Below are 24,773 nucleotides of genomic sequence, written 5' to 3'. Positions count from 1 at the left end.
GAATATCTTAACCGTTTTTAATAAGTGCATCTTAATTTAAAAGAGAAACAAGAAAAAAACTGTGGTGTTGCATGACACTTATTTACAGTAACATGTCAATGATCTTTACATTTTCCACTACAGTTTTTAGAACTCTATAAGTAGCAGTTCTGCAGCAAAATAAGAATTTTTTTAAACAAGTGAAACACTGTATGTGACCTAGATGCAAATTTACACATTGCAGGGTTTGCAATGTAGCAAAAACAGTGTTAGTTTCAGGTAAAATGCTGCAACAGAATCAATTTAATCTTTATTGATGTCATTATATTTTGCATATCTCTGACCATTTCTTTATTACATTTAAACTAAACGGTTACTTTTAGAAGAAACCTATGCTCCCCTTTCACACTCCCAACTTTCCTCATCTGTTCCCTCACCTACCCATTTCTCATATCTGAATGTGAATGCAGCAACTGACACTTTATGCTCTACTTTAACCTCTTTTCTTGACGATATTTGTCCTCCGATATCAATTGTTATCCGATGTTCTTCGTCAGTATCAGACCAAATTCAGGGCAATATAGAGAAAATGGCACTAATCAAAAGATCTGTCAGACCTGAGTATGTATCAGTCTTTGCTTTCATCTTTCTCTGCTGAAGTCCATACTGTCAAATCTTCATATTTGCACAACAAGATCAACAGCACTCCAGACACCCGCAATTTCTCTCATCACTGGCCATCCCAGGGAATCCACTTCGCTGGTTTGAATCCAATCTCAATGGTAGGTCTTTTAAGGTGGCCTGGAGAGGGGAGGTATCCAAAGCACATCAACTGGTCACTGTTCCTCAGTGAGGTTCCTCAGGGATCAGTTCTTGGACCTCTCCTCTTCTCTTCTCCATGAACACTACATCACTAAGTCTCATCATACAGGCACATGGCTTCTCCTAAATAAACCTTCTCCACACACACCTACAGAGGTGTAAGGCCAAGGGAAAAAAATCTAAATCCAATCGAACTGTACACTCAATTAAGCAGACTGTTTATTATCCAATGTTTCAGCTAGTAGCCTTTGTCAAGGTATAGTTTCACAAAAATAGAGAGTAGTATAAATAAAGGAGATAACTGAACATAGTTGAGAGTGATGAGATCCAAACCATCCAACAATTAACCAATTGACAATTAGACACTAACATGGAATATTTCCTCACCGTCACAACCCTATGGTGGAATGATCTTCCCACCCCATCCACAATTCTGAATCCCTGACAATTTGACAACTGAAAATGAATCTCTTTCGATGCAACTTGACTTCATTTTAAATAAAAATGTCTTTCTCTTTATTTATTCCTTCCCTTTCTAGCTTCCTGTGACTGTTTGCCTCTTTAAGAAGAACCGCTTTATGTATTCCCCAATTGTATGTCGCTTTGGATAAAAGTGTCTGCAAAATGACTAAATGTAAATGTAATGGTGAAACAAATTCAATACATGCAAGACAGACAACCAATCACAACACCCACCTCCTGTTGTCCTCTAACTTCAAAAATTCACTGATGTATTTGTTTTATAAGTGTTTTCACTTGTAAATGGTGCTGGAGCTGTGGATATTTCTCTTTTCACTGAAGAAAGCTATATTATGGATAGAGAGGACTGTATATTATCCTGAAGCAATGATGCTCCGAAGCAAACTTACGTTTTGCATGCATTTCTTAAAAATACACAGCTTTTCATTTCAAAAGACGTTCATTGAGTCCTGTGGATTAATTGTAGATTATGGTTTAGCTTTTATTAGCTGTTTGAACTCTCATTCTGACGGCACACATTCACTGCAGAGGATCCATTGGTGATATAAAGCTTAAATTTTCCAAATTTGTTCAAATGAAGAAACTAACTCACCTATATCTTGGATGACCTGAGGGCAAATACATTTCCAGCTAATTTAAATTTGAAGGTGAACTTTTTATTTAACTGTACTCATTGTCTTGTACTTATTGCAGTAATGAAAGTACACTAAAATCACAAACACTTACTAAAGAAATTTACTCAATCAATCAATTAGGGACTCTCAACAGGACATGATTAGCCATTGTTCAAGTTCACATTTATACTCTCTCCATAATGAGAGAGAGAATGGTGAAAAGGCAAACAAAACAGTGCCTAAATAGTATATCATACATAAGTGTGCAATGACTTGTGTAACTAAGTCAGTAGTGGAATCCTGTCTGTAGTGAAAAGCCTTTTGTCTGTTGGAGTGAGGGTCATGTACCTCTCAAACAACTTGAATCAATGAAACAAACGGCCCAGCCAAGACCACTCAACAGCACGGTCAAACGGAACACGGTGGTCAAAAGTGATTGGACAACATCTTCCAATCAGGACAGTTGCCTGACATGACCACAATGTGGCTGTCAACCTAAGAGCCAAAATGTCTGCTTCCAACAAGTGCCAGGAAATTCTTGGCACGTTATCCGCCAACATCAGCCAAGATAAGGGGCCATGGGTGAGAGATGTGCCCTTTACAGTGTACAAAGTCTGACAGGGAATTGAAAATTATTCTCAAACCATCAAAGAGCTGATTCTGAACCTGCTTAATAAAGATTGAGAGGACACCTCAGACCAGAACAACTAGAAAACTGGCAACTGGTGTGACAGCAACACAAGTTTCAGATGTCCCAGAAAAGCAGGACAATTTCATATTTGCATATTTATAAAGATGTGTGAGGTAGAAGCTCTTTTCAGCACTTTCAGTTTAGACCTAATAGTTTCCTAGTCTTTAGTAAGCCTCTTGATAAAATACACATTTTGGATAAGTGGTGGACCCACAACAAATTAACTACTGTAGCAGTCAAATTAATTTACAAAAAAAAAAAATATATATATATTCTGAATTCTGATAATTAGACAATAAAGCTATTTTCAAATTATAATATAAAAACATCAAATTTCGGTTACATTTATATTAATATAAATAATATTTCAGATTTTTTTGTTGAATAACATTTCTATGATTTTTATAGTTTTAAAAAGAAAAAAAAGAAAAAGTATTTCTGGTAGGCAGGGATCCTTTTTACATTCTTAAAAATTAGGACAATGCAACTGAAAATACATAAGATGTTTAAAGCTGTTATAACCTTTTAAAACAGGGAATAGAAAAGTTCCCCAATACAAGAATTTAAATTTTTCTTTTATATTATTGTACACATGCCTTTATTTAGTATCTTTGTCCTGTGAATAACCGATTAACCTGATTATATCTTTGAAATAGAGAAAAGGAAGCTAAATAGCTGATTTAAACCAGCTGAAAATAGCCGTGGTGTTGAATTGTCTACAGCCTGGTTGTTCTCCTCACATCAGCCTTCGGCCACTGACAATAAACAGTAAAGTTAACACCCTCTACACCGTCCAGCAATCACAAGCATCTTAAGTTAAATAAACCTTATTGTTTGACTGTGCTTCTTGAGGGTTGAGCTTGACATTTCCACAAAGAGGTGTTCCTGACTCACCGGCTTCCTCTTTCCTTTCGGCCACACTCCGGCTTTTTACTGCTCACACTCTTTTCCCCGTTATGTGTGCATGAGAAAAATGATATGCTTTTAGAAATTTCTAATGGTAACATGAACAAACAACAAAAAGGATATAATAAAAAGCTTAATTAATGCTTTTACCAAACCTAACGTGACCAGCAATGTTACTGCACTCAATTCAAACTTTATAGGTCATTGCAGTCATAGCTAGAATTGAGTCACCAATCTGACAAACGTTTTAGTCAGTCTCACTGTTGCCCTGTTTGCTCTCATTCTGAGCATTCTTGCCTTTGTGCCCATGTTCTCTCAACCTCATCACATTCCACGACCTCTGCCAACAGAAGGGCACTGTTTGATGATGTAAGCGCTTAATCTGTCGCTTGACTGACAGGGGATCGAGGACTTCCAGGGTGAGGAGCCCGAGGTGTCCATCAGAAAAACACTAAAGCACAAGGATCAACAAGAGAGAGCTAACACAAACTAGACTTAAGCTTCTGATCAGAATAAGATCTAACTTGGGAACTTGATTCCATCAAACTTGAAACAACATTGGAATCTCTAGAACTTGAAATAAAGTTTAGTTTTCAACATTTTTATTTTCCAAAATTATTCTAAAGGTTAACTGAATTCTACATGATGTCAAATGTGGTTTGTGACATATACTGTGAAATATATTTCAAAAGATTTTGTGACAGTGACGGGACTATGCAAAATTTAAAATAATCAAATAAGAAAACTAGCAAGTAACTATAAAACTTACTGGCCTCATGGGGAGCAAAAAACAAACAAACAAACAAACAAAAAACATTCTAACATGCCTGGATGTATATGAAGAGTTTGTTGAAAAGCTGATTGTAGATGACAATCAAAACCTTCATCAGCATTACTCCTGATTGCACAAGCAGATTCTTCTGGAGTATCATAATGTAAGACGCAGCGCAGTGAAATATTTTATAACATTTTTAACATTTATTTAAGGCCCATTCACACAGTGAATGATAACCATAAAGTTTTAGAAATCATTCATTCTTTAGAATTAACTTGGTTTTTTGTCCTTGCTTTGTTTGTTTCATCATAAGAAACAATTTGAAGAAATTTAATGTTGATTATTGTGACGTTTGGACTTTCATTCTGACGGCACCCATTCACTGCAGAGGATCCGTTGGTGAGCACGTGAGGTAATGATAGATTTCTTGCAGTAAGAAAGAATATAACTGAAAGTAATACGTTTTTTTTTTTGAAGATATATTTTTGCCATTTTTGCCTTTATTATGATGTGACAGATCAGAGCTGACAGCAAGCACTGGACATATTTTTCATTTAATGTAAAAACCACACACGAAATGGGTTTCCTCTCTTTAACTGAACTAGAACACCACTTAAACAATTTTATTAGGATTATTTTATTTATTTCGTTTTAATGCCAAATAAACAAATATTTTTTAGATTTTTTATGAATTGTTTGTTGGGTTTACATAAGCCTGGGGTGTAACTAAAATGTGTGTAAATACAAAATAAATCTCTGAAATATAAAATAATAAAATAAAGGTGACTTTAGAGCATGCGATTTGAGAGGTTATAGTATAACTTCGCGGACTATATTAAATAAACGTATAGGCCTGCTTGCTTTAAACCGACACAAAATTTGTTCAGGAGACCATGTACAGAGTTCAGCACATGACAGAAGCCACATTAGGGCCACATAAAGTTGGAAACTGATTAAAAATAGCGAGTGTATCCTCAAGCGGCCCGGTCCCAAGAGCGGCTCAGCAGATGCAGTGCTGATGTGGAAGTCAAGACAGGGGCTATCATGGGGCCGTTTCTGAGAGGGGCCCCCAGAGGGGCCGAGCTCCCCTGCTTCTCAGTAGGAGCTAATGAATATGAACAGACAGAGGGCATATTGCCCAGTGTCTGTCTTGGCCTGTTTACCACAAAACTAATAGGACTCAGCTTAAAGGAAGTGGAACCCAAGGGAACCCATCTCCCTCCTGAGAGCGATTCAAGCAAAACACGGAGAAACTGACAACTGGGGATGAGATGAGAAAAAGAGGAATAAATTTGGAAAGGAAAATAAAAAATAAAGCCTTTATATTTGTAGCTCTTTTCCATTTCCTAATTATCACAAGTTTTGAAAGCCACACTACAAAGAAAGTGAAAGCACAGACAAAATCAGGCAACAATTAGCCAACCGAGACCAATCAATGAAACAACAAATTAAAGGTCTTGTAAAAACACTGCCTGCGGCAAAACGCTTTCATTGTTCAAGAGGTGTGAATGACAGAGTGTCTGTTAACTGTGCATTCATTTCATTACAGCATTTTCGGTCAATTTAAAAGATAGTTCACCCAATAATTATAAATGTGTCATTTATTCACCCCATTTAAGTCAGCGTTCATTGAAAATCTTGCTTTGAAAGTGGTGGTCACTATTCATTTTAATTACCTGAAATTAGGCATTCTGGTACGATTGACTCCTTTTATGTTCTACGAAAGAAAGAAAATTTTATGGATTTTGAAAGACATGAGTGAGTACATGATGGCATGATTTTAGTTTTCTTGGTACTATTTCTTTAAAGTTATAGTTGCTGAAAAAAGTAGATTATGATTACCAGGGCAGAGAAGCAGAGAAATAAATGGCTAAACAAATGACAACCAACCTGTGGTGTGGATCCATCATAGCCTTCTTTCCGGATGACCGTCTGGATAGACTTCAGGAGAGCATGATAGGGTGATGGTAACGGACTGAAAGTATGTGACAGAAGAATGACATATACTTATTCTGAACATTTTTAACATTAATAATAATAAGAAATGTTTCTTGGGCAGCGAATCATCATATAAGTAAGATTTCTGAAAGATCATGTAAGACTGAACATAAAAATTAGAAATTTGTACTAATGCTAAACTCAGAATATTATTGTAATCATTGTAATAAAATGAATGCAACCTTTGAGCGCATGTGTGTCTTTCAAAAATATAAAAAACAAAATCATACAAACCCCAATGTTTCAAAGAGTAACGCAAGTGTAAAATGTGGTCACATTTAACATTTGAGTTTTTTATCAGATGCTTTAATCTAAAGTAACAGGTGTGGAATTGTGCAATTAATCATTCCGTTGTGTCTCAAAGCTGTAATAGAAGTTTCAAAGTTGGCTTAGAACAAATGTGCAAACAAATGATAGCTTCAAACCATGTTCATTATTCTTCTTTTTATTAAATTTTTATACAAAGGTTTAGTTTCAGGAAAATGCATGAATGTGGACTATAATGATTATGGCTTCATTCCAGGTCAAAAGCTGATGATATCTGTATACACTTCAATTAAAACCACTAATTGTTGCGGCATATGCTGCCGTCATAAAGTGGGATTTGCTCCGATATCACAAAAGGCTGTTGACATCAGCAGTAACCCTGGTAACCTAGCCGTGCATGTGTAGGCGCAAGGAAATACATCACTAATTAAATCAAATGAAATGAAATTAATTAAACACTTTGGCACCTCTGTCAGCTTGGGGCGATCCCCCTGAGGCCTGCGGTGAGTCTGAGTGTGCCGTGTTAACGGGACAGTGCTTCTGATCCCAGTGACACAGCGCTTCTATGTTAAATCAGGGGTAAGATGTGCAACTCATAACAAGGGAGGTCAAAGCACTTGACCTGCTCTGCACTGCACATTTTGTCTTTACTCAAATATAGCCCCTTTCACACTGCCATTCCGGCAAATACACAGGTAAAGTGCTCCTCCAATTGTTCCCGGGTCGCTAGATTTTGCACTTTCACACTGCCAGTGATGACCCGGTATATGCGCGTGCTTTCACACACAACCCTTGAAGATCCCGTAACGACACGTGACATCAGCACGTGACGTGTAATGTACGAGTCGAAAACGCTAGGCACATTATACTTTCACTGAAGCAAGCAAACGATCTCGCCGTCAGCGCGGAAAATGTGGAACTCACTGATCTCTGCTTCATTACAGTTTGCACATATTTTTTTGTCGCGAACGTTGATCTTCCTTCTAAACAGCCGGTAAAAGAGTCGCGCGAAAACGCGCGTCATCACTTCGACACGGAATTAGATCTGGCTTTTGTTCACACAGCGCTCGTTCCGGTTCGAACCCCGCAATGTTACTAGGTCCCCGACCCGTAATCAATCCCGGGACGTGGTTGCTTTCACACAGAAGGCGACCCGGCAATGTTCCGGAAATATTGCGGGTCCGACGTGCAGTGCGAAAGGGGCTTATGTGTCTTTCTCCCTAAAATCCGAGAATGTGTGTCACACAGTGTCCCCATTTTTAGACCCTAAAACTGCATTAGATGATAAAATACCGCATACCGAAGTGTTTCAAAATTAAGAATGCTAAGTTTACTTGAGCATTAAATCAGCACATTAGAATGATTTCTGAAGGATCATGTGACACTAAAAAAATTGAGTAATTATGCTGAAAATTCAACTTTGCATCACATGAATGAATTAGATAAAAAAAATATTCAGATATAAATCGGTTACTTAAAATTGCAATATATTTCATACTGGATTTTTTGACCAAATAAATTGTGGTTAAGATGGTGAGCATGAGAGACTTGAAATGGAATGGCATTCAGACATTCTGAAAACTCCAATTACTATTCAGAGCAAGTGCATTTTTGTTTGAAATCTAATGATGCCGATCAAGCAGCCTGTTGAGATTAAACGACTAGACCGAGATTTATGTCTTTGCTCATTTAAAGATATATATCACACCTCAGGGGTTTTGTTAAGTCTTTCATTCTGTCACTTCAGTCATTCATTTGAGTCTTTCCCTCTCATTCTGGCTCACAACATGTTGTAATGACCACACTGTGCCACTCTGCATGCAGCTACGACAGCCATCAATTACTCAAAGATTGAGAACTGGATTTAAATCTTGACAAACAGCAGCTTCCAGGCCTGACACCGATGTTTAGTTGTGTTCAAAAGGACTAGCTGAAATTTTCTGATTCAAGCTCAAATAATCAGATTATACATTTTATGACACAGTCACATCAACACACATAATTATTAAGTATCAAAATGTGAATGGTGTTGACAGAACGGATTATGAATCTTCCATTTGATTATTAATCTTCCATCAGTGCATATTCACATGGTGTTCAAAAGTTTGGGGTCGGTTAAGACTATCTAAATTTTTTTTTTTTTTACTTTTATGGTTTTGAAAGAAGTCTCTTGTGCACACCAAGACTGCATTTATTTGGCCAAAAATATTGTTAAAATACCTTAATACTATACAATTTTTCTTAGCAGCCATTACTCCAGTCTTCAGTGTCACTGATGAACAGAAGGTTTCAAAGAACAGCATTTCTTTGAAATAGAAACATTTTGTAACATTATAAATGTCTTTACGGTCACTTTTGATTAATTAAATGCATCCTTGTTAAACAAAAATATTAATTTCTTTAAGAAAATATATAATTGACCCCCAAACTTTTAAACGGTAGTGTGCAATTTCACGCTCTGATTTCACTGATTTGCTCCTTAATAGGGTGAAACATGTGTTTCCCTCCTTTGATTAAGACCTGGGGAGGTGGGGGTGGCGGCAATCAAAAGAGGACACGCCCCCATTGTGTCTGAGACAGAGACCGCAGCAGCCCAACGGAGCGTGATCGCTTAAGGTGCCGTCCACAGAGGATAATGGCCGACAGGTGAGCTAATTAAGATCACAGTGATGCGAGTGAGAGGGGGACCAGAGGGGCGCGTGGAGGCAGCATCCGTCTTAAACAACAGGCTCCGCTTTCACCTGGAGAGCAATTTGTGCCAATTACGCCACGTAGTGAAACGGAGAGATTTAACAGTCTGGAAATAGCATGGGGCTTTTTATTCTATGAGCTGTGAAACGTGGAAAGACAATAAGGGGTTTTTTGTATCTCAAGACATTTGATTGTCGCTTAAGCTTGCTGATTAATTGATTCCTTTGAAAGGGATAGGAAGCAGTTTTCTACGTCTGATTCTGCCCCAATTTGTTTATTGTGAAATCATCAACACAGGCTCACGAGAAGAAAAATAATAAATAAAAAATTTGGGGGAAACTCTAAAGTTTCCAGCTCAAATAACAACTTAGTAGTAAGACAGCAACTACTTTTATTCCTTTTCTCACAAATTATAATCAGATTATCAATTTACAGACTTCTTTGGTCTTTCCATGCACAATTATATGTTATGATGACCCCAAAACACTTTTAGCATAGTGCATGGTTTGTAAAGTAAACCATTTGACATCCGTATCAAATCAGCAGCTACATATGTATGATTTCTCTGACGTAGTAAACTTGCTTGGTAGCTCACCTGGTAAACCACTTCATTGTGATATCGAGCATTTAGGTACGAGTCCTAATTTTCATGACACTCAATATAAAATTGAAAGACTTTTAGCTAAAATGGAATGGAACCAATATAAACTTTTTTGCAAATTCATCTTCACCTGTTTCGAGAAAAAACTGAACAAGCTTTTAGCTCCAATTACTAAACATTTCATTTCCAAACTGCCGCAATCACCTTCATGTGTTTCTGATGAATATTTCATTTCCGAATTTCCGTGTTATGTACAACAACCAAAGTAATAAAGTTTCACCAAATTCACACTCATCTGTTTTAGATCAAACTGAACAAGTTTTTAAGCATCACTCACAAGACATTTCAATTACGAACTGCTGCAATAAGTACAACAATCAATGCAATAACACATTGCCATAGTCATCCATCTCGGATAAAGCTGAAACCTTTTCTTTGCAAGCGTCACAAAACAGGCAGCAAAATATAATTTGGGGGTAGGGAATTGCATGAGGATTAGATGCCCTTAAGCAATATACGTACTAGGAATAAAGTCTCTTCATGTTCCTATGGGACGGAAATACATCTAAAAGGAGTGCTAAACCAGCTAATGGCTAAAAGCTTTATGATTCCATTACAACACGTCATAAAATCATAATAAACTGAAGGCAGAGGAAGGAATGACAGCAAAATTCCAAAAGCAACACCTACGTAGGCCACGGCATCCATCACGTTGCTGCAATTGCACAAGCTGTTCCACGGACACAGTATCGCCACACAGGAACACATTTACTGATGCGAGTAAACACAGGCTTGGGGACACGGCCCCTTCACTATGGTGCTGTTATGCAGATAAACAATTAGAAGACCTTTTTGTTTGCGGACATAAAAAGCAGAGAGAGGCTCCATGAACCAGGGGCTCCAGATTGATTTGTTTGCACTGCGGCCGTGCCGTAGACTTTAATGCAGCCAAAGCTCCTGCCTCCTCTACACGCGCACCCCTCGCAACCATAAAACAACCGCATCGCAAACACCACTGGAGACTCAACCCTGGCTCTCACAGCGCTGGCGAGGACCTGGAAGTACAGAGACGTTTTTACGAAAACCTTTATTAGGCTGAACACCCGTCATAAAACAAAAATCGCAGATGTGTTCCTCAGAAACATGACATCAGCATTGAGAAAGCATTTTCTTCTTGGAGATATGTGACGATACTTAGCGCACTTATCATAATAGAAGTAAGATAAGTGCAGAAGGCCGTGCACGTGTTTGGTTATAATGTTTGGTTAAGCTGTCTCTAATCATAAGCATTCTTTTATGAACTTCCATGAGTAATAATAAAAGCTCTGTCAGGGCAATACAGATATTTAAGCAAGACAAGAAGATCCACTTAAAGATGGATGTTGAATATTCCTTCTCAATACTTCCGACTTCAAACCACATGCTTTGAAAATGAAATATGCATATAGCACAATTCAAAAATATATATTTTTAAAGAAATTTATTATTTTAATTAGAAAAGGATGCATTACATTAATTAAAAGTGACAGCATATACTTTCATATTGTAACAAAACATTAATATTGCAAATAAATGTGACCCTAGATCACAAAACCAGTCTTAAGTTGCTGGAGTTTATTTGTAGCAATAGCCAAAATTACATTGTATGGGTTAAAATTATAGATTTTTATTTTATGCCAAAAATCATTAGGATATTAAGGGGGGGGGGGGGGGTGAAATGCTCGTTTTACCTCAATATCCTGTTAATCTTGAGTACCTATAGAGTAGTACTGCATCCTTCATAACTCCAAAAAGTCTTTAGTTTTATTATATTCATAAGAGAAAAATAGTCTGTACCGATTTTTCCCGGAAAAACACGACCGGTTGGAGGCGTGACGTGTGGGCGGAGCTAAAGAATCACGATCGCCAGTAGGCTTTTGCGTTGAGAGCGTTTGAAAGCTGTGACATTACCGTGAGGACAAAACCAACCAAAACAAACCAAGGCTAACAGTCAGATTCAGCCGTTTATTTATGATCCAGAATCAGATCCAGAGGCTGAAACTGAACGAGAGCAGCAGCAGCAGCAGCAACGACTCGCTCCGAGCGAGTGCTCGCAATGCTCTCACTCTGATCAGTGATTGTCTGTGCTCAGCCTCTCAGTGCTCTGCTATACGGGAGCGTGCGCTCTTCCGGCAGAAGAGCGCGCACTTAGGACCCATATAAGGAAATTCCGCTCCATCTAACGTCACACAGAGCCATACTCGAAAAAAACTTTCCGAAACTTATGACAAACCGGAAGGAGTATTTTTGGAACAGAAATACTCCTTCAAACGACAACTTAATTTTTGAAACTTTGTCCATGTTTAGCATGGGAATCCAACTCAGTGTAAAAAACTCAGTAAGCATGAAATAGCATTTCACCCCCCTTTAAATAAAGATCATGTTCCATAAAGATATTTTTAATTTCCTACTGTAAATATATTAAAATGTAATTTTTTATTAGTAATATGCATGGCTAGGAACTTAATTTGGACAACTTTAAAGGTGATTTTCTCAGTATTTAGGTTTTTTTTTTTTTGCACCCTCAGATTCCAGATTTTCAAATAGTTGTATCTCAACCAAATATTGTTCTTTCATAACAAACCATACATCAATGGAAAGCTTATTTATTCAGCTTTCAGATGATGTATACATCTCAATTTCCAAATATTGACCCTTATGACTGGTTTTGTGATCCTGGGTCACAAATGTAAATCTTCTGAATTCCAAGAATGTTTCAACAAAAATATTAAGCATCACAACTGTTTTCAACATTGATAATAATGAGAAATATTACTTGAGCAGCAAATCATCATATTAGAAAGATTTCCGAAGGATCATCTGACACTGAAGACTGAAGTAATGAGACTTTTGAATGGTAGTGTACATCTTTGCCAAAAAACAAACTCTGAATATTCACCATAACTGAACATTTTTTTTGAACATTTAATAGTTACCTTGATCCTTTGGTAACTGGCGTTTCCTGTAGCTGATAAAAACTGTGGCATTTGGCTGCTTGCTGTAGCTCAGGCTCCATGGTCTTGGACACGTCATAGTAATGACCAAACCTCATTGATGATACCAAAGCCGTCTATAAATAAAAAGAAAACAATTATAAAAAAAATTTTGTTCTCTGAGTGTAAAATGCACTAAATTCTGAATTTAATAATACATTTTTTAATTAAAACAACAATATAATTATTGGCCTGTTAACTGTCTGCTTGAACAGGTTTAACTGTCCCTCCAGCTACTTCTTTTTCCCAAACATATATTTGTTCAACTAATTATGAGTCAAATCAAACAGAATCATGACCAAATTTGTTTAATAATAATAATTTTTTTTTTTTATAACATTTTAAGAAATATTATAAAAATTTAAATTAACTGTTTTTTACTTCAATATTTTTTTAAATAAATTTAATTCCTGTGATGACAATGTTGAATTTTCAGAATTGATTACTCCAGGCTTCAGTGTCACATGATCCTTCATAAATCATTATAATATGTTAATATCTAATGCTCAGGAAACATTTCTTGTAATAATTTATTTTGATACTTAATTTTTCTTTTCTGAAACAATTATATTTATTTTTTTTAGAATTCTTTGATGAACAGTTAAAAAAACAGAACATTTATTAGAATTTTTTTCACAACATTAATTTAATGCATTCCTACTAAACAAAAACATGAATGCTTTTCAACAAATAATATTTCTTTTAATTTAAAATATAAATCTTACTGACCGACTTTTTAACAGTTGTGTACATAGAGAATCATCTACGAATTGATGGACCATCATAGTGGACCATTCTTTATAAAAGACAATAACAAGAAAAGTTAAGCATATAAAATACTCCAGCTTCATCGAGTACATATTCACTTTCTGACGAGTCTGACCACTTGGGCTTAGGAAAGCACACTTGCACGTGGGCAGATGTTTCCTCAGGTTGTGAGGGGGTTTCTAACGAGCAGCGAGGCGAGCCCCTAATCTTCTCCTGATCTGGATCAGCGACTCTTCAGGGATTGACAGCTTGCCGCTCATCCTGGTTTAGTGGGCCGGTCGGGTCGACCCCTTTAACGTTACGGCATGGGTTTTGACTGACTGAACTTTGACCTGCCGTCTCCATTGAGAACAAGAAACGATGGGGGTGCTATATGTTTAGGATGCAAATCCCTTACTAGATTTACTGGTGCTTTGTGAAGAGGACAGAGGTATGATAAAGGTTAAGGAGGGTAAGTATCCCCTCTGAGGAAGGGGGAGGACGAAATAAGGAAACGAGACTGAAAATATCCAATGAGAAGTAGAAGGAAAAAGAATGGTAGAGAATGAGCAAAGGGGTCCAAAAATGCAGACAGAAAGAGTAAAAACATTGGGGACTCACTAGTGTCCCCCTTAATCTCCATAGCAATCTGGATTATGGGCTGGCAGGAGAGGTCTTCTCTGAAAACGGAAGAAAGAGGGGTGCGCGGATGCCATGGCGAGGGCTGTGAAGGGATTTGGGGGTGCTGGAGGCTGCTGGTCTATTGTAAAAAGCTTGAGGTTGAATACAAGCTCCATGTCCTCCTGTCTCCTTGGGTTTTAAGTCCACCTATAACCAGCTAAGCGTGAGTAATCCACCTAAACTGTGAATGAGAGCAGCCAAAGCCCATTCACAGCGCTTGGTGGGTAGGAATTGATATATTTATTATAGGACACTGTTTTTCCAACCCCCTGGTTTTAGCATGTTTGAAAGTGGTTGTCCACTCCAAAAACGGGTCGCATTTCTGAGCAGTTATTAAATAATGCTGAATGCAGAATAATGCAAATAAGAAAACACAACTAATTTACCACATAATCTTGCATGTGTAGCGAAGTAAAATAATGAGGTTTGTCAGTTTTTTAAAAGACAGACTAAATTCTGTCCATAGCTTTCATTGCTGATATTGAAAGTTGTACATCTACTTAAATGCCGCTGCATTTTTGCATTGAAGCTAGACAAACAAGACTTCAAGTTTTATTTCAAGAAACCAAAATGTTTGTATTGTTTTAGTTAACTATATTAACACTGGAGATTAATATTGCTTGTGCCAACCACAAAGCATTTGTACAATAAATTCCTGACAAAGTAAGAATTATAATATAATTGCATGTGCAATTTTAAGGGCATTTGTTTACTGTATAATTATTAAATTAACAATTTTTTTTTTTTTTTTTTTTTAATGCAGGTCATCACTTGATCTATAATGTAAAGTGAAAGTGAAAGTGAAAGTGAAGTGACATTCAGCCAAGTATGGTGATCCATACTCAGAATTTGTGCTCTGCATTTAACCCATCCGAAATGCACACACACAGAGCAGTGAACACACACACACACTGTGAGCACACACCCGGAGCAGTGGGCAGCCATTTATGCTGCGGCGCCCGGGGAGCAGTTGGGGGTTCAATGGTATTGAAGGTGGAGAGAGAACTGTACATGCACTCCCCCCACCCACAATTCCGTCCGGCCCGGGACTAGAACTCACAACCCTTCGATTGGGAGTCCTACCCTCTAACCATTAGGCCACGACTTCCCATGTAAACCTGGGTCCGGAAGCAAAATTAGCTGAGAACCGCTGCATCATACATTACATAAAATAAAATAAAAATGTAAATCATTGTGATTGTTTGTGGCTGATTTCTCAATATTTTACTGAATAAAAGGACAGATGGTCTTTTACCTGAACTCTTGGTTGGTTCTTGTAGCGCCAGGCGATTTTCATCGTGTCTGGATTCTCTGGGTCACTTGGCCGAGACTGACCCTCGCTCATCTTTATGCCGGCAACATCATCCACAATTGGAAAAGGGAGTTCTTATATATGTGAAAAGACAGAAAATGTACTAAATAATTAATGTATTACTATTACTAATAACAACAATAATTTTGAAATGTATTCCAGACAAGAAAATTAAAGAAAAAGTTATAATGTCAGAATAATGTCATTGTATTACTTTTATAACTTTTTTGCACACAGTGAAATCTTAAATTTTTATATACTAGTTCATAAATGTCATCTGAATAAGGAAATACTTTTTACCTGAGCTTTTACGAAATTCATTAGAGAAGCATTTAAAACTGAAACTGCATTTATGGAATATTTGGAATAACATTTACCATGTATTGCTTGCATTTTAAAATAAATGATCAGTTATTGACTTACTACATATTTATATTTGAATTTTTGGACATATCAAATACATAGTCTATATTTTATCTCAAATATGTTGTCTAGAGTTTGTGTGGATATTGATGTTTCAAGAATTTTTACACTGTATCTAGGCAGAATAAAGCTAGTTTAAGTAGCCAGTAGCTTGGTCAGTGCTCACTACGAAAGGGGAAATTAATGTCAAGTGACAAACCCAGGCCAAAAATATGAATAAACACAAACTGGTGCGAACACATTAAAAGCTGTTGTTTAAACAACAGGGTTGATGCTGTCGTTAATGCCGAAAAATGGCAAAATGAAGGTGAGGACTGTGTCCCTTAGGGGAATGTTCATACAGACCATGCAATAACAAAAACCAGAGACTGTTACACAAATAACAGCTCAATGCAGTCTGTCTGAAGGGCAACAACAGGCCCTCATTAAGCTTGTGTTGACTGGGGGCCAATCAGGGGCCGGCGAGAGAGGAACTCCTGTCCACTGTCATTAAGGTGAAACTCGTTAACGCTCACAGGTAACTCCCTGAGCTCTCACACAAAAACATCCATCTGATATCAGTTTATCAAAGCTTAGATGGGGAGGAGAAGAGAGAGAAAACACTGGCTATGTTTGTAATGGAATATTAGTGCACTGCTTAAAAGCACACCACACACTAGACATGACTACTGCCTAGAGCTCAACTTTTTAAATGCAGGACAAGAAACAGTATGCAGATTTTAAAATACACTGATGCCTTACAGTCTTACTCTGTGAACGATGTAAAATAAAATTAAATAAAATGTGTCGGATTAAATAATAAACTAAGAAGATGTGAATAAATAGTAAATAAGTAAATAAATAGATAAAATGGTCAAATACCAAAGATGCAAACAATGTAAAATAAGTTAAATAAAATCTACTACTACTAATAATAATAAAAGTAAAAAAGTGTGCGTGTGAATTACAAATGAAAATAAAAAACATAAAAAATAGAATAAAGATAAATCATTTCAAAAAAAAAAATTCATAAAACAATGTTAAATCATATCAAAAAGCAAGAATAGACGCAAATAATGTCAAAATAAAATAAAATAAAATGTGTCTGATTAAATAATAAACCAGGAGGACATTAATGATTAAGATGTGTCTAAATAAATAAATAAAATTGTCAAACGCCAAAGATCCGAACAATTTAAAATAAATAAAAATACACGACTACTACTACTACTATTACTACAAATAATAATAATAATGCAGAAAGAAAAGATGTGAATGACAAATTGAAATAAAATACAATATAAAATAGAATAAAACACTTGATCAAATAATGAAGCAATAAGATATGAACAATTTCAAAATAAAATAAATAAAACAATGTCTAAACAAATAATGAAGAAAGACGAGACGCAAATGATGTCAAAATTAAATTAAATTTAAATTAAATGTAATTTGAAATAATAACAAGAACAGCACACATTACTTCTGGTTACTTCATTGCATAAGCAATACAACGTGAATTTGTGCACATTGGATTGTGGGGCAGATTTGGAATGTACATAGCGTGTACAAACAGCTATGCAGACTATACACGCAGAGACAAAAAAAATACTAAGACTACTTTGACTATGGTATTTTATTCCAAACAGTTTCAAAAAGTCCTTAGACCAAAAGTAGATACATAAATCAGACTATAGCACAGTCATAACAATACATACAGACATTGTGTCATGTTCTGTCACACGGTCCCTGACCAATGCTGAGAAAAACATTTTACTGAAAAAGACACACAGATTTCTCCAGGTTTATTGTTTTGAGAGCCAGGTACTAGTTATATAAAAAGAATACGGCTGTAAATAATGGATTTTGATGTGTTTGGAGTTCACAGAACCAAAAAACCTGACCCAAGTGTCAAACAGGCAGAGTGTGAACACCTGATTTGATTTTCTTCATACCTGCATGATCTCATCAGGGTGATCTCGGGCGGATGCCAGGAAGAGTTCATGTCCGCACACAACTCCCTCCACCAGGAAGTACTTGAGCAGCATGCGGGAGTAGCTGTCAAAGCAGTCCTCCTCTGTGAACACGAATCACCATCAATGCCACATTTACCAACCCAAACATGAACGCTGAGCCTTTTGACGCACCTTGTGACTGTCAGAGAGTCACTATCACATCAGATACTCTAATAATCCCAACACATAGAGCAAAAACAAGACTAACCTCAGATGAAATAAGAAAACAACTGTTTATTCTGCTTCCTAGTGATGCCAAACACACTAGACGCTTTGGGGTAAGAGGCCAATGTGATTGTAATGGATTCGGCATCCATCAGCAGCTACACTGAACCGGTGTGAAGTGTGAATATGACACAAAATTCCTCCTGTAGTGGAAATGTACATGCATGTGTGTTACAAAGCTGAACGGAGTAGCATAAGAAAAAAGAACACCTGTCTGGATCTGTAAACCAGATGTTCAATACTTGACTTAGTCTTCAACCCTGTGACGAACCTCCAGTGACAGACAAAAAATATTATTAGGTATTACTAACGCCTTCAAAATGTCATCACTATTACTGTGTTTATACATTTTTGTACATATTAACACCTTTATGAAGCACCGGGAAAGTCTAAAATATTGGAGGAGGAGAAGGTTATTTGTTAGCTTTTCAAACTCATTCCAGTGGCGGCTGCTGGGTGGGCAATAATCAATAATCAAAAACACCCAACTCAATTATCCATTATATATCAATTCAAATGGATTCATTTTTGTCATTTGATTCATCAAATGTCAAAATGATTCCTTAAAAAAAAAAAAGATAAACCGTGATTTTATGTAAACCAGTTCCACAGCAATGTATACTGTACAGCATAATACTATAGTTTTATAAAATATAAAAAAAAATTAATACAATATAGAATTATGCATAGTTCAGTTACTTTATTGCTTAATAAATGTTATCTAATAGTTACAGTAGCATTTGAAAATTTGGGTCTGTAAGATTTTGCCTTTTTAATGTTTTGGAAAGAAGTTTCTTATTCTCACCAAAGACTAATTTATCCATGCATTCTAATTTATGCACTTTTAAACACAGTAAAAACAGAAATACTATTATTGAACTATTGTTATGATTTAAAATAACTTATCTCGGTTCATATATTTTAAAATGTCTTTTATTCCTGTGATTAAAGCTGTATTTTCGGCATCATTACTACAGTCTTCAGTGGCACATGATCCTTCAGAAATCATTCTAATATTGTAATATTACTGTCAATGTCAAAAACAATTCTGATTTCTTAATAGAACAGATTTTGTTCCAGGTATACCCGATGAATATAAATAGAAATTGTTTGTAATCGTATAAAATTATTTACTCTCACTTTAATGCATAATTTTTTAATAAAAACTTTTTTTATATATAAATTGCATGAACTCTGCACTTTTGATCAACATTTTTGTATATTTAGTATTTTGTACTGTTATTACATTAAAAAACAAAGTAACTGGCCTAATTGGTTTAGAACTGATATAATAATAAATAAAAAAATAGACTTCCTGTTACAGAGTTGAGCAATGGCCAGCTCAGAAACGCTCACAGACTGCCTTTTCCCCTCTCCAGCACAAACAAAAAAACAGTTTCAACCTTTCATTCTTCTTTACAAACACCCTCAAACCCACACAGATCAAAAGCCACTGTGTGACCTCTGAAGGATTCCTCCAACAGCAGGACGGAACGAGGGATTTCCTGTCCTCATCCCGATTCTGCCCACAAACCTGGATGTCTCTCATATTCCATCACCAATAAAGGAAAAAAACAATTCCTCAGCTCTTCAATTTGTCATTGGAAGAACTCCCCTCTCCCTTATTGATGGGTTTCTAGGTCAGCAGGCCTTTGTGGCTTTCAGCAGCCCCGACAAAGACACCCAGATGGGCCCACTCAAGATGGGGCCTATTGTGGTGGCGTTTCTATGGTGCCTTACAAATGAAACCTGCGGGTGCTATTAGCCTTGCGGGGGTGTTTTGGGGGCGGGACGAGATGTGTTGGGGGTGCATATCTCTGCTGTAGAGACAACATGACTCTGGCACATATCAGTCACCCAAGAGGTGGGACGTCGAGAGACTTCCTATCTTTTCTGATGCAGAGAAGAGAGGGTGTCTCTTTTGGAGAAAGAATAATGCAAGCCATACTTCAGCAAGTGTGTAAGACCGTAGGAGTGTGTGTGTGTGTGTGTGTGCAGTGAGTCAATCACTCAAAGCTGCAGGGGAAATTTGGGTCAACACTTCTGCGCTCCTGGTTCCATATGTTTGCTGTCTGAGTCCCACTGATTCACAATGGCACTGGTAATACAAATCGGAATTAAATGTGCAACTATGGGGACACTTCTATCGTGTATTTTAAATACTGTTGAATCAAAGCGTTCAATCTGTGTATTTTTCTACATTCAAATAATTTATGCTAGCATAATATGCAGAAAGTTGAACCGATTACCTAACATAAGCACAATAAAATATTTATGTATGTTTTAGTATCCCATTCTAACACAGCAACACTGGCTCAACCAATGGTTTAAATGTGGGGCGGACCTATCTACTTAACTAACCAATGACAGGTGTTGTTAAGAAGTGTTGTTTTTTTACATTTTCTTTAGTACAACTTTTTAACAAAAAATACACTCTTCACTTTTATAGTTTTTTAGTCTATAACATCTGACAAAAGGATACAATTGGTTGTATATAAGACAAAGCTACAGTACACCATTTAAGAAGATAATTTCTTTCTAATTTAGAATGTATAAACATCTCCTTGCTTTGATACACATGTGGGTCACGTGTTGGTGACATGAGTGACCTAGACAGGACTCATAAAGAGTCTTATGATACATCATAAAGAACCATGACCAATCCACTTTCAATGAAGTAAAATAATGACTTCAAATATGACAAAAGAATGCAAAGAATAGAAATTAGGCCATAAAGATATAAGATCCCCATGAATATATGTTTTGACAATGATGAGCCACATCAAAATGATTCACTATTCTAAATAAATAAAAAAATAAATATATGACAGTCATATACTACAGTGTAAATGGTCAAATTTTCATAACCTTATAAATAAAAAAAGATGAGTAGCAACAGAAACATCCTCAAAATGAACATCTCTGCTTAGGTAAGCTGCAGTTTTCCTTACAGAATTTCAAAAAACCACATTTAAACTGTAATCAGAGTTATCAACATATCTTTCAGCCTACTGAATTGTAATTTTTAGAATTAAGATCAACTAATTATTATTAAGGAATTACATAATATGCACGCACTATTGCTATTTGCACATCTGGTTAGATGCTTTTGCGTTTCATTGGCTTTGGTTTTGTACTATAATAAAAACATTATTTTTTAGTAATCAGATATCTTACCCATAATTTTATTAACCATTATGACATGCATAACATTGGATGAGTGCAAACATAATAGCCAGAAATAATACGTTTTTCTACAACCTACTGACATGACAGTATAAAGAAATTGCTTCATTGCTCACCTACAAGCAGCAGAGTTCCAACCGCCAGGCCTCCACCTACAGAGCAGAGCACATGATTTAATGACAGAACACAGTAATATCAACCAATTCCATACACTACAAAACACAAAGATATCCCCATAACATCATCAGAAAAGCTCACATAAACCTGCAATAAAATAAACATTTTCCTTACCAGATAACATTTTGCTTTATTATACTTGAAGGTAAGCCCAGCAAGTAGCTTTATTACAAACTGAAATACAGTTTATATTTTAAATATTGAATATTGAAATATATGTCAATTATTATTATTAAACATTTCTTCAATATATATATATATATATATATATATATATATATATATATATATATATATATATATATATATATATATATATATATAGTATTTTAGGTCCTGTAAGTTATAGATTCTGTAATTATTACTTTATCTTGGCATGTACACACTGTAAAAAGTGACAAAGAATTCCATGTATACACACACACACACACACACACACACACACATAATACAATATAATGATTTTTTAATTAGACCCTTAATAATAAATAAATCGAAGGAATCAGGGAATTTCTCAGTGAGGTCTTATATCATACTGCTTGCATACATTAAGTGTGAAAAAAAAATCTATTAATGGAATAGTATTTCTAGATTTACTTAATGAAGACTATAAAGTGGAGTGCAAAAATATGAATATAGTGCACACTCAACTTGACAATGAGCTTAAAACGAGTGAATTGTACTGACCAATCACGTAGTCAAGCGAGCTGACGCCAGATGACACTAAGAGCTGTCCGTTCTGTACAGACGGTCTTGTACCAGGGATAGAAACTAGTTTGCTGCGGGTTTTTTTCTGAAAACTAGTTGTGTTGCCTGTGTTGCTGGATCCAGCCATGCCTCTCACGGGAGCCGCCATGTTTTTCTGGTGTTGACAGCAACGTCAGTTACGCTACAGCCAATCAGCGACTGAATTGCTCTTTTCTTAGCCAATCAGAAGGAGACTTGTTCAAAGACGATGATGCAATGAAGTTCAAGGTTGACTGCAGCTGCGTAGTGAACGTGTGATCGAGAAATACAAACATCCCGCTTTCAGCTGACATGAATCAGGTAGGATTACTGTACAAATGACTGTATCGTTTATTATAATTCCATCACACGTGATATTCCTGCAGTAGATCGTGTATACTGTACATATCCTGCTATCAATGTTTTAACTGACCCACCTGAGCCATACGAAAATCATGATGCCCTTGTGCTTTAGACAAGACTTATAAAATATAACGTTAGTGCACAAATCAGAGCTTCTTTTATAACCACATTGTTAATACTGAAGCTGCCATTTTAATTGTGTTATTTAAAAAATATTTATATGTATTTATTAATACATAGTAATCTAGTAAATATAGTTAATTAGATTCTGGTAAAGACATTTACAATGTTACAAAGGATTTGTATTTGAACAAATGCTGTTTGTTTTGAACTTTCTTTTCATCAAAGAATCCTGAAAATTATATGTTTGTATATTTTAATAAGTATAGGTCAGAATAAGCATGTTGTTTAATTTTTATATAAAAATATCTATTATGCTGAATGACAACAGAACATTGTTTCACCCGTATTTTGACATTTTATTTACACGGATGTTATCTGAAACATTAAATTAGATATTTAGTAGATTTAATCTGATGCGGCCACCAAAATGGGACGACTCGTCTATGACCCAAAATATTACTGACTGTGGTAGTTTCTCACATCATAAAAGATGTTAATCAGTAATTAACATCCATATACTTACAAACCTGTAATTAATTTAAAGGTGGGATAATATAATGTGTCTTTTTAAGTGAGTGTTATCTCTGATAGTTTTGTCATTCAGAAAAGTGTTTTTTTTGTATTTTTTTTATTTAGATATCCTCTAGACATGTCCCTTTATTGTTGAGGTGCTCTTTTTAGTTTGTCCAAATGCTGGTATGGCTTATGTTATTTTTATGATGTCAGCTTTATCAGCTCATATTGTTCCACACAGTGCTAATACTAACAGTCATAACATGTCAGATGTTTCCTGAGCACTTGTTTGGGTTTCCCCAGCGTGATTCTCTCTGCTACCACAATCTGAGGTGAAGAATATAGTGGCATTGCTCAGAAGGGAAGTTAGATTGTGATCTACGGAAGGTTTGTTTGCGTTAGTGTTGAAAGGAAAGCAATAATCTTGGATACCGGGACAATTATAGGGCTGTGGTTACGATTATTTGTGACCCACAGGAAGGTCATTTTACGGTCTGCTCTGAAAGCTGGATTAATCTGTGTTGTTCTCCTATCTGAATTAAAAGATATCTATAATGTTAAAACAAAGCAGGCTAATAAAAAAGAAAAAAAAAGAAATCTAATGCTAAGGATGGGCATTTAGTGAATAGAGAATTGTACGATTTCTCTTTTAGCCAAAACAGAGAGTCTAACTTGGGACATCCGATAAGATCTGTTCGCTTGGGTTCAGACTGCAGTCAAAGGTCATTTCAATAAAGATTAGTCTATTTATGTCACGTCATTGTTACAGACCTAGCTCAGCATCCTTTGAAATCGCTTCGCTTTTGTTCATATTTATGGGGATTGACTCTGTAATTGGCTTTAGTCGTTATCTGCCTTTTAAAATTCATTTGATTTCCATTAGACTGTTGTACAAATCAAGTGATGGAGAAAGACATCCTTTATGTCATAAATCCAGACATCTGTCCTCCATCAACCAACCAGGTGCCAGCCTTGATAGCTGCGCTGATAGCCTCCCGAATGCCAAATCTCCAGGATCTCCGATCCTTTTCACTGGACACCGAGGACCAATGAGAATAAAGAGAGCAATGCGAGGCCACCCTCAGCTGCCTTCTGCCACACAGATCGAGAACATCAGAGAGGTGCCCCCTCCTCAGCTTCCTTCCATCTGGGTTCTCGGGGGAACGCTGTCTTAGTTAACACTATACGTATCTGTGTAATCTTCTTAAGTCCCGCAGAAGCTCCCAAAATCGAGCTCCTCATGAATGTCTGAATTCAGATGGGCTGTGATAGGAAGCTGTGAAGCAGGCCTTGGGATTGAGTTCCTGACTTTTTGCTCAGAATATTTAAAAGTTTACACACAATTTTTTTTATCGCCTCTCTAAATCCCAGTATGTATCACCATTCAGAAACTGAAAAAACTAAACAAAAACAAATAAAAATATTTTATAGTACAGTTTATATGCAG

The 24,773-nt window shown here is 36.2% G+C and overlaps 2 protein-coding genes across 4 annotated transcripts in view; one reads left to right on the top strand and one right to left on the bottom strand.

Annotated features, from left to right (window-relative positions):
• The window catches only part of LOC127962200 (elongator complex protein 4-like), a 56,572-nt gene extending 34,104 nt beyond the window's left edge, over positions 1–22,468 (bottom strand). Inside the window, exons 1-5 of one of the 2 annotated variants that reach the window (XM_052561707.1) lie at positions 22,289–22,468; positions 21,541–21,576; positions 17,954–18,075; positions 12,800–12,933; positions 6,158–6,242 (exon numbers count right to left, since the gene is read on the bottom strand). In XM_052561707.1, coding sequence (XP_052417667.1) covers positions 6,158–6,242; positions 12,800–12,933; positions 17,954–18,075; positions 21,541–21,576; positions 22,289–22,457 — 546 coding nt within the window. In that variant the 5' untranslated portion in view covers positions 22,458–22,468. Of the gene's footprint in view, positions 1–6,157; positions 6,243–12,799; positions 12,934–15,539; positions 15,671–17,953; positions 18,076–21,540; positions 21,577–22,288 lie in introns of both variants that reach the window. The other variant, XM_052561706.1, reaches the window with a different exon arrangement.
• A 90-nt stretch (positions 22,469–22,558) lies between these two features.
• LOC127961183 (mitochondrial inner membrane protease subunit 1-like) overlaps positions 22,559–24,773 on the top strand; it is a 14,287-nt gene continuing 12,072 nt past the window's right edge. The window contains exon 1 of one of the 2 annotated variants that reach the window (XM_052560173.1): positions 22,559–22,648. The gene's annotated coding sequence lies outside the window, so the exon portion shown is untranslated. The remainder of the gene's footprint in view (positions 22,649–24,773) is intronic. The other variant, XM_052560174.1, reaches the window with a different exon arrangement.

The sequence above is a fragment of the Carassius gibelio genome, chromosome B7 (genome assembly GCF_023724105.1).
Source record: "Carassius gibelio isolate Cgi1373 ecotype wild population from Czech Republic chromosome B7, carGib1.2-hapl.c, whole genome shotgun sequence".
Classification (NCBI taxonomy): domain Eukaryota; kingdom Metazoa; phylum Chordata; class Actinopteri; order Cypriniformes; family Cyprinidae; genus Carassius; species Carassius gibelio.
Note: the sequence above shows the minus strand (reverse complement) of the source record. Positions and strands in the feature narration are given on the sequence as shown.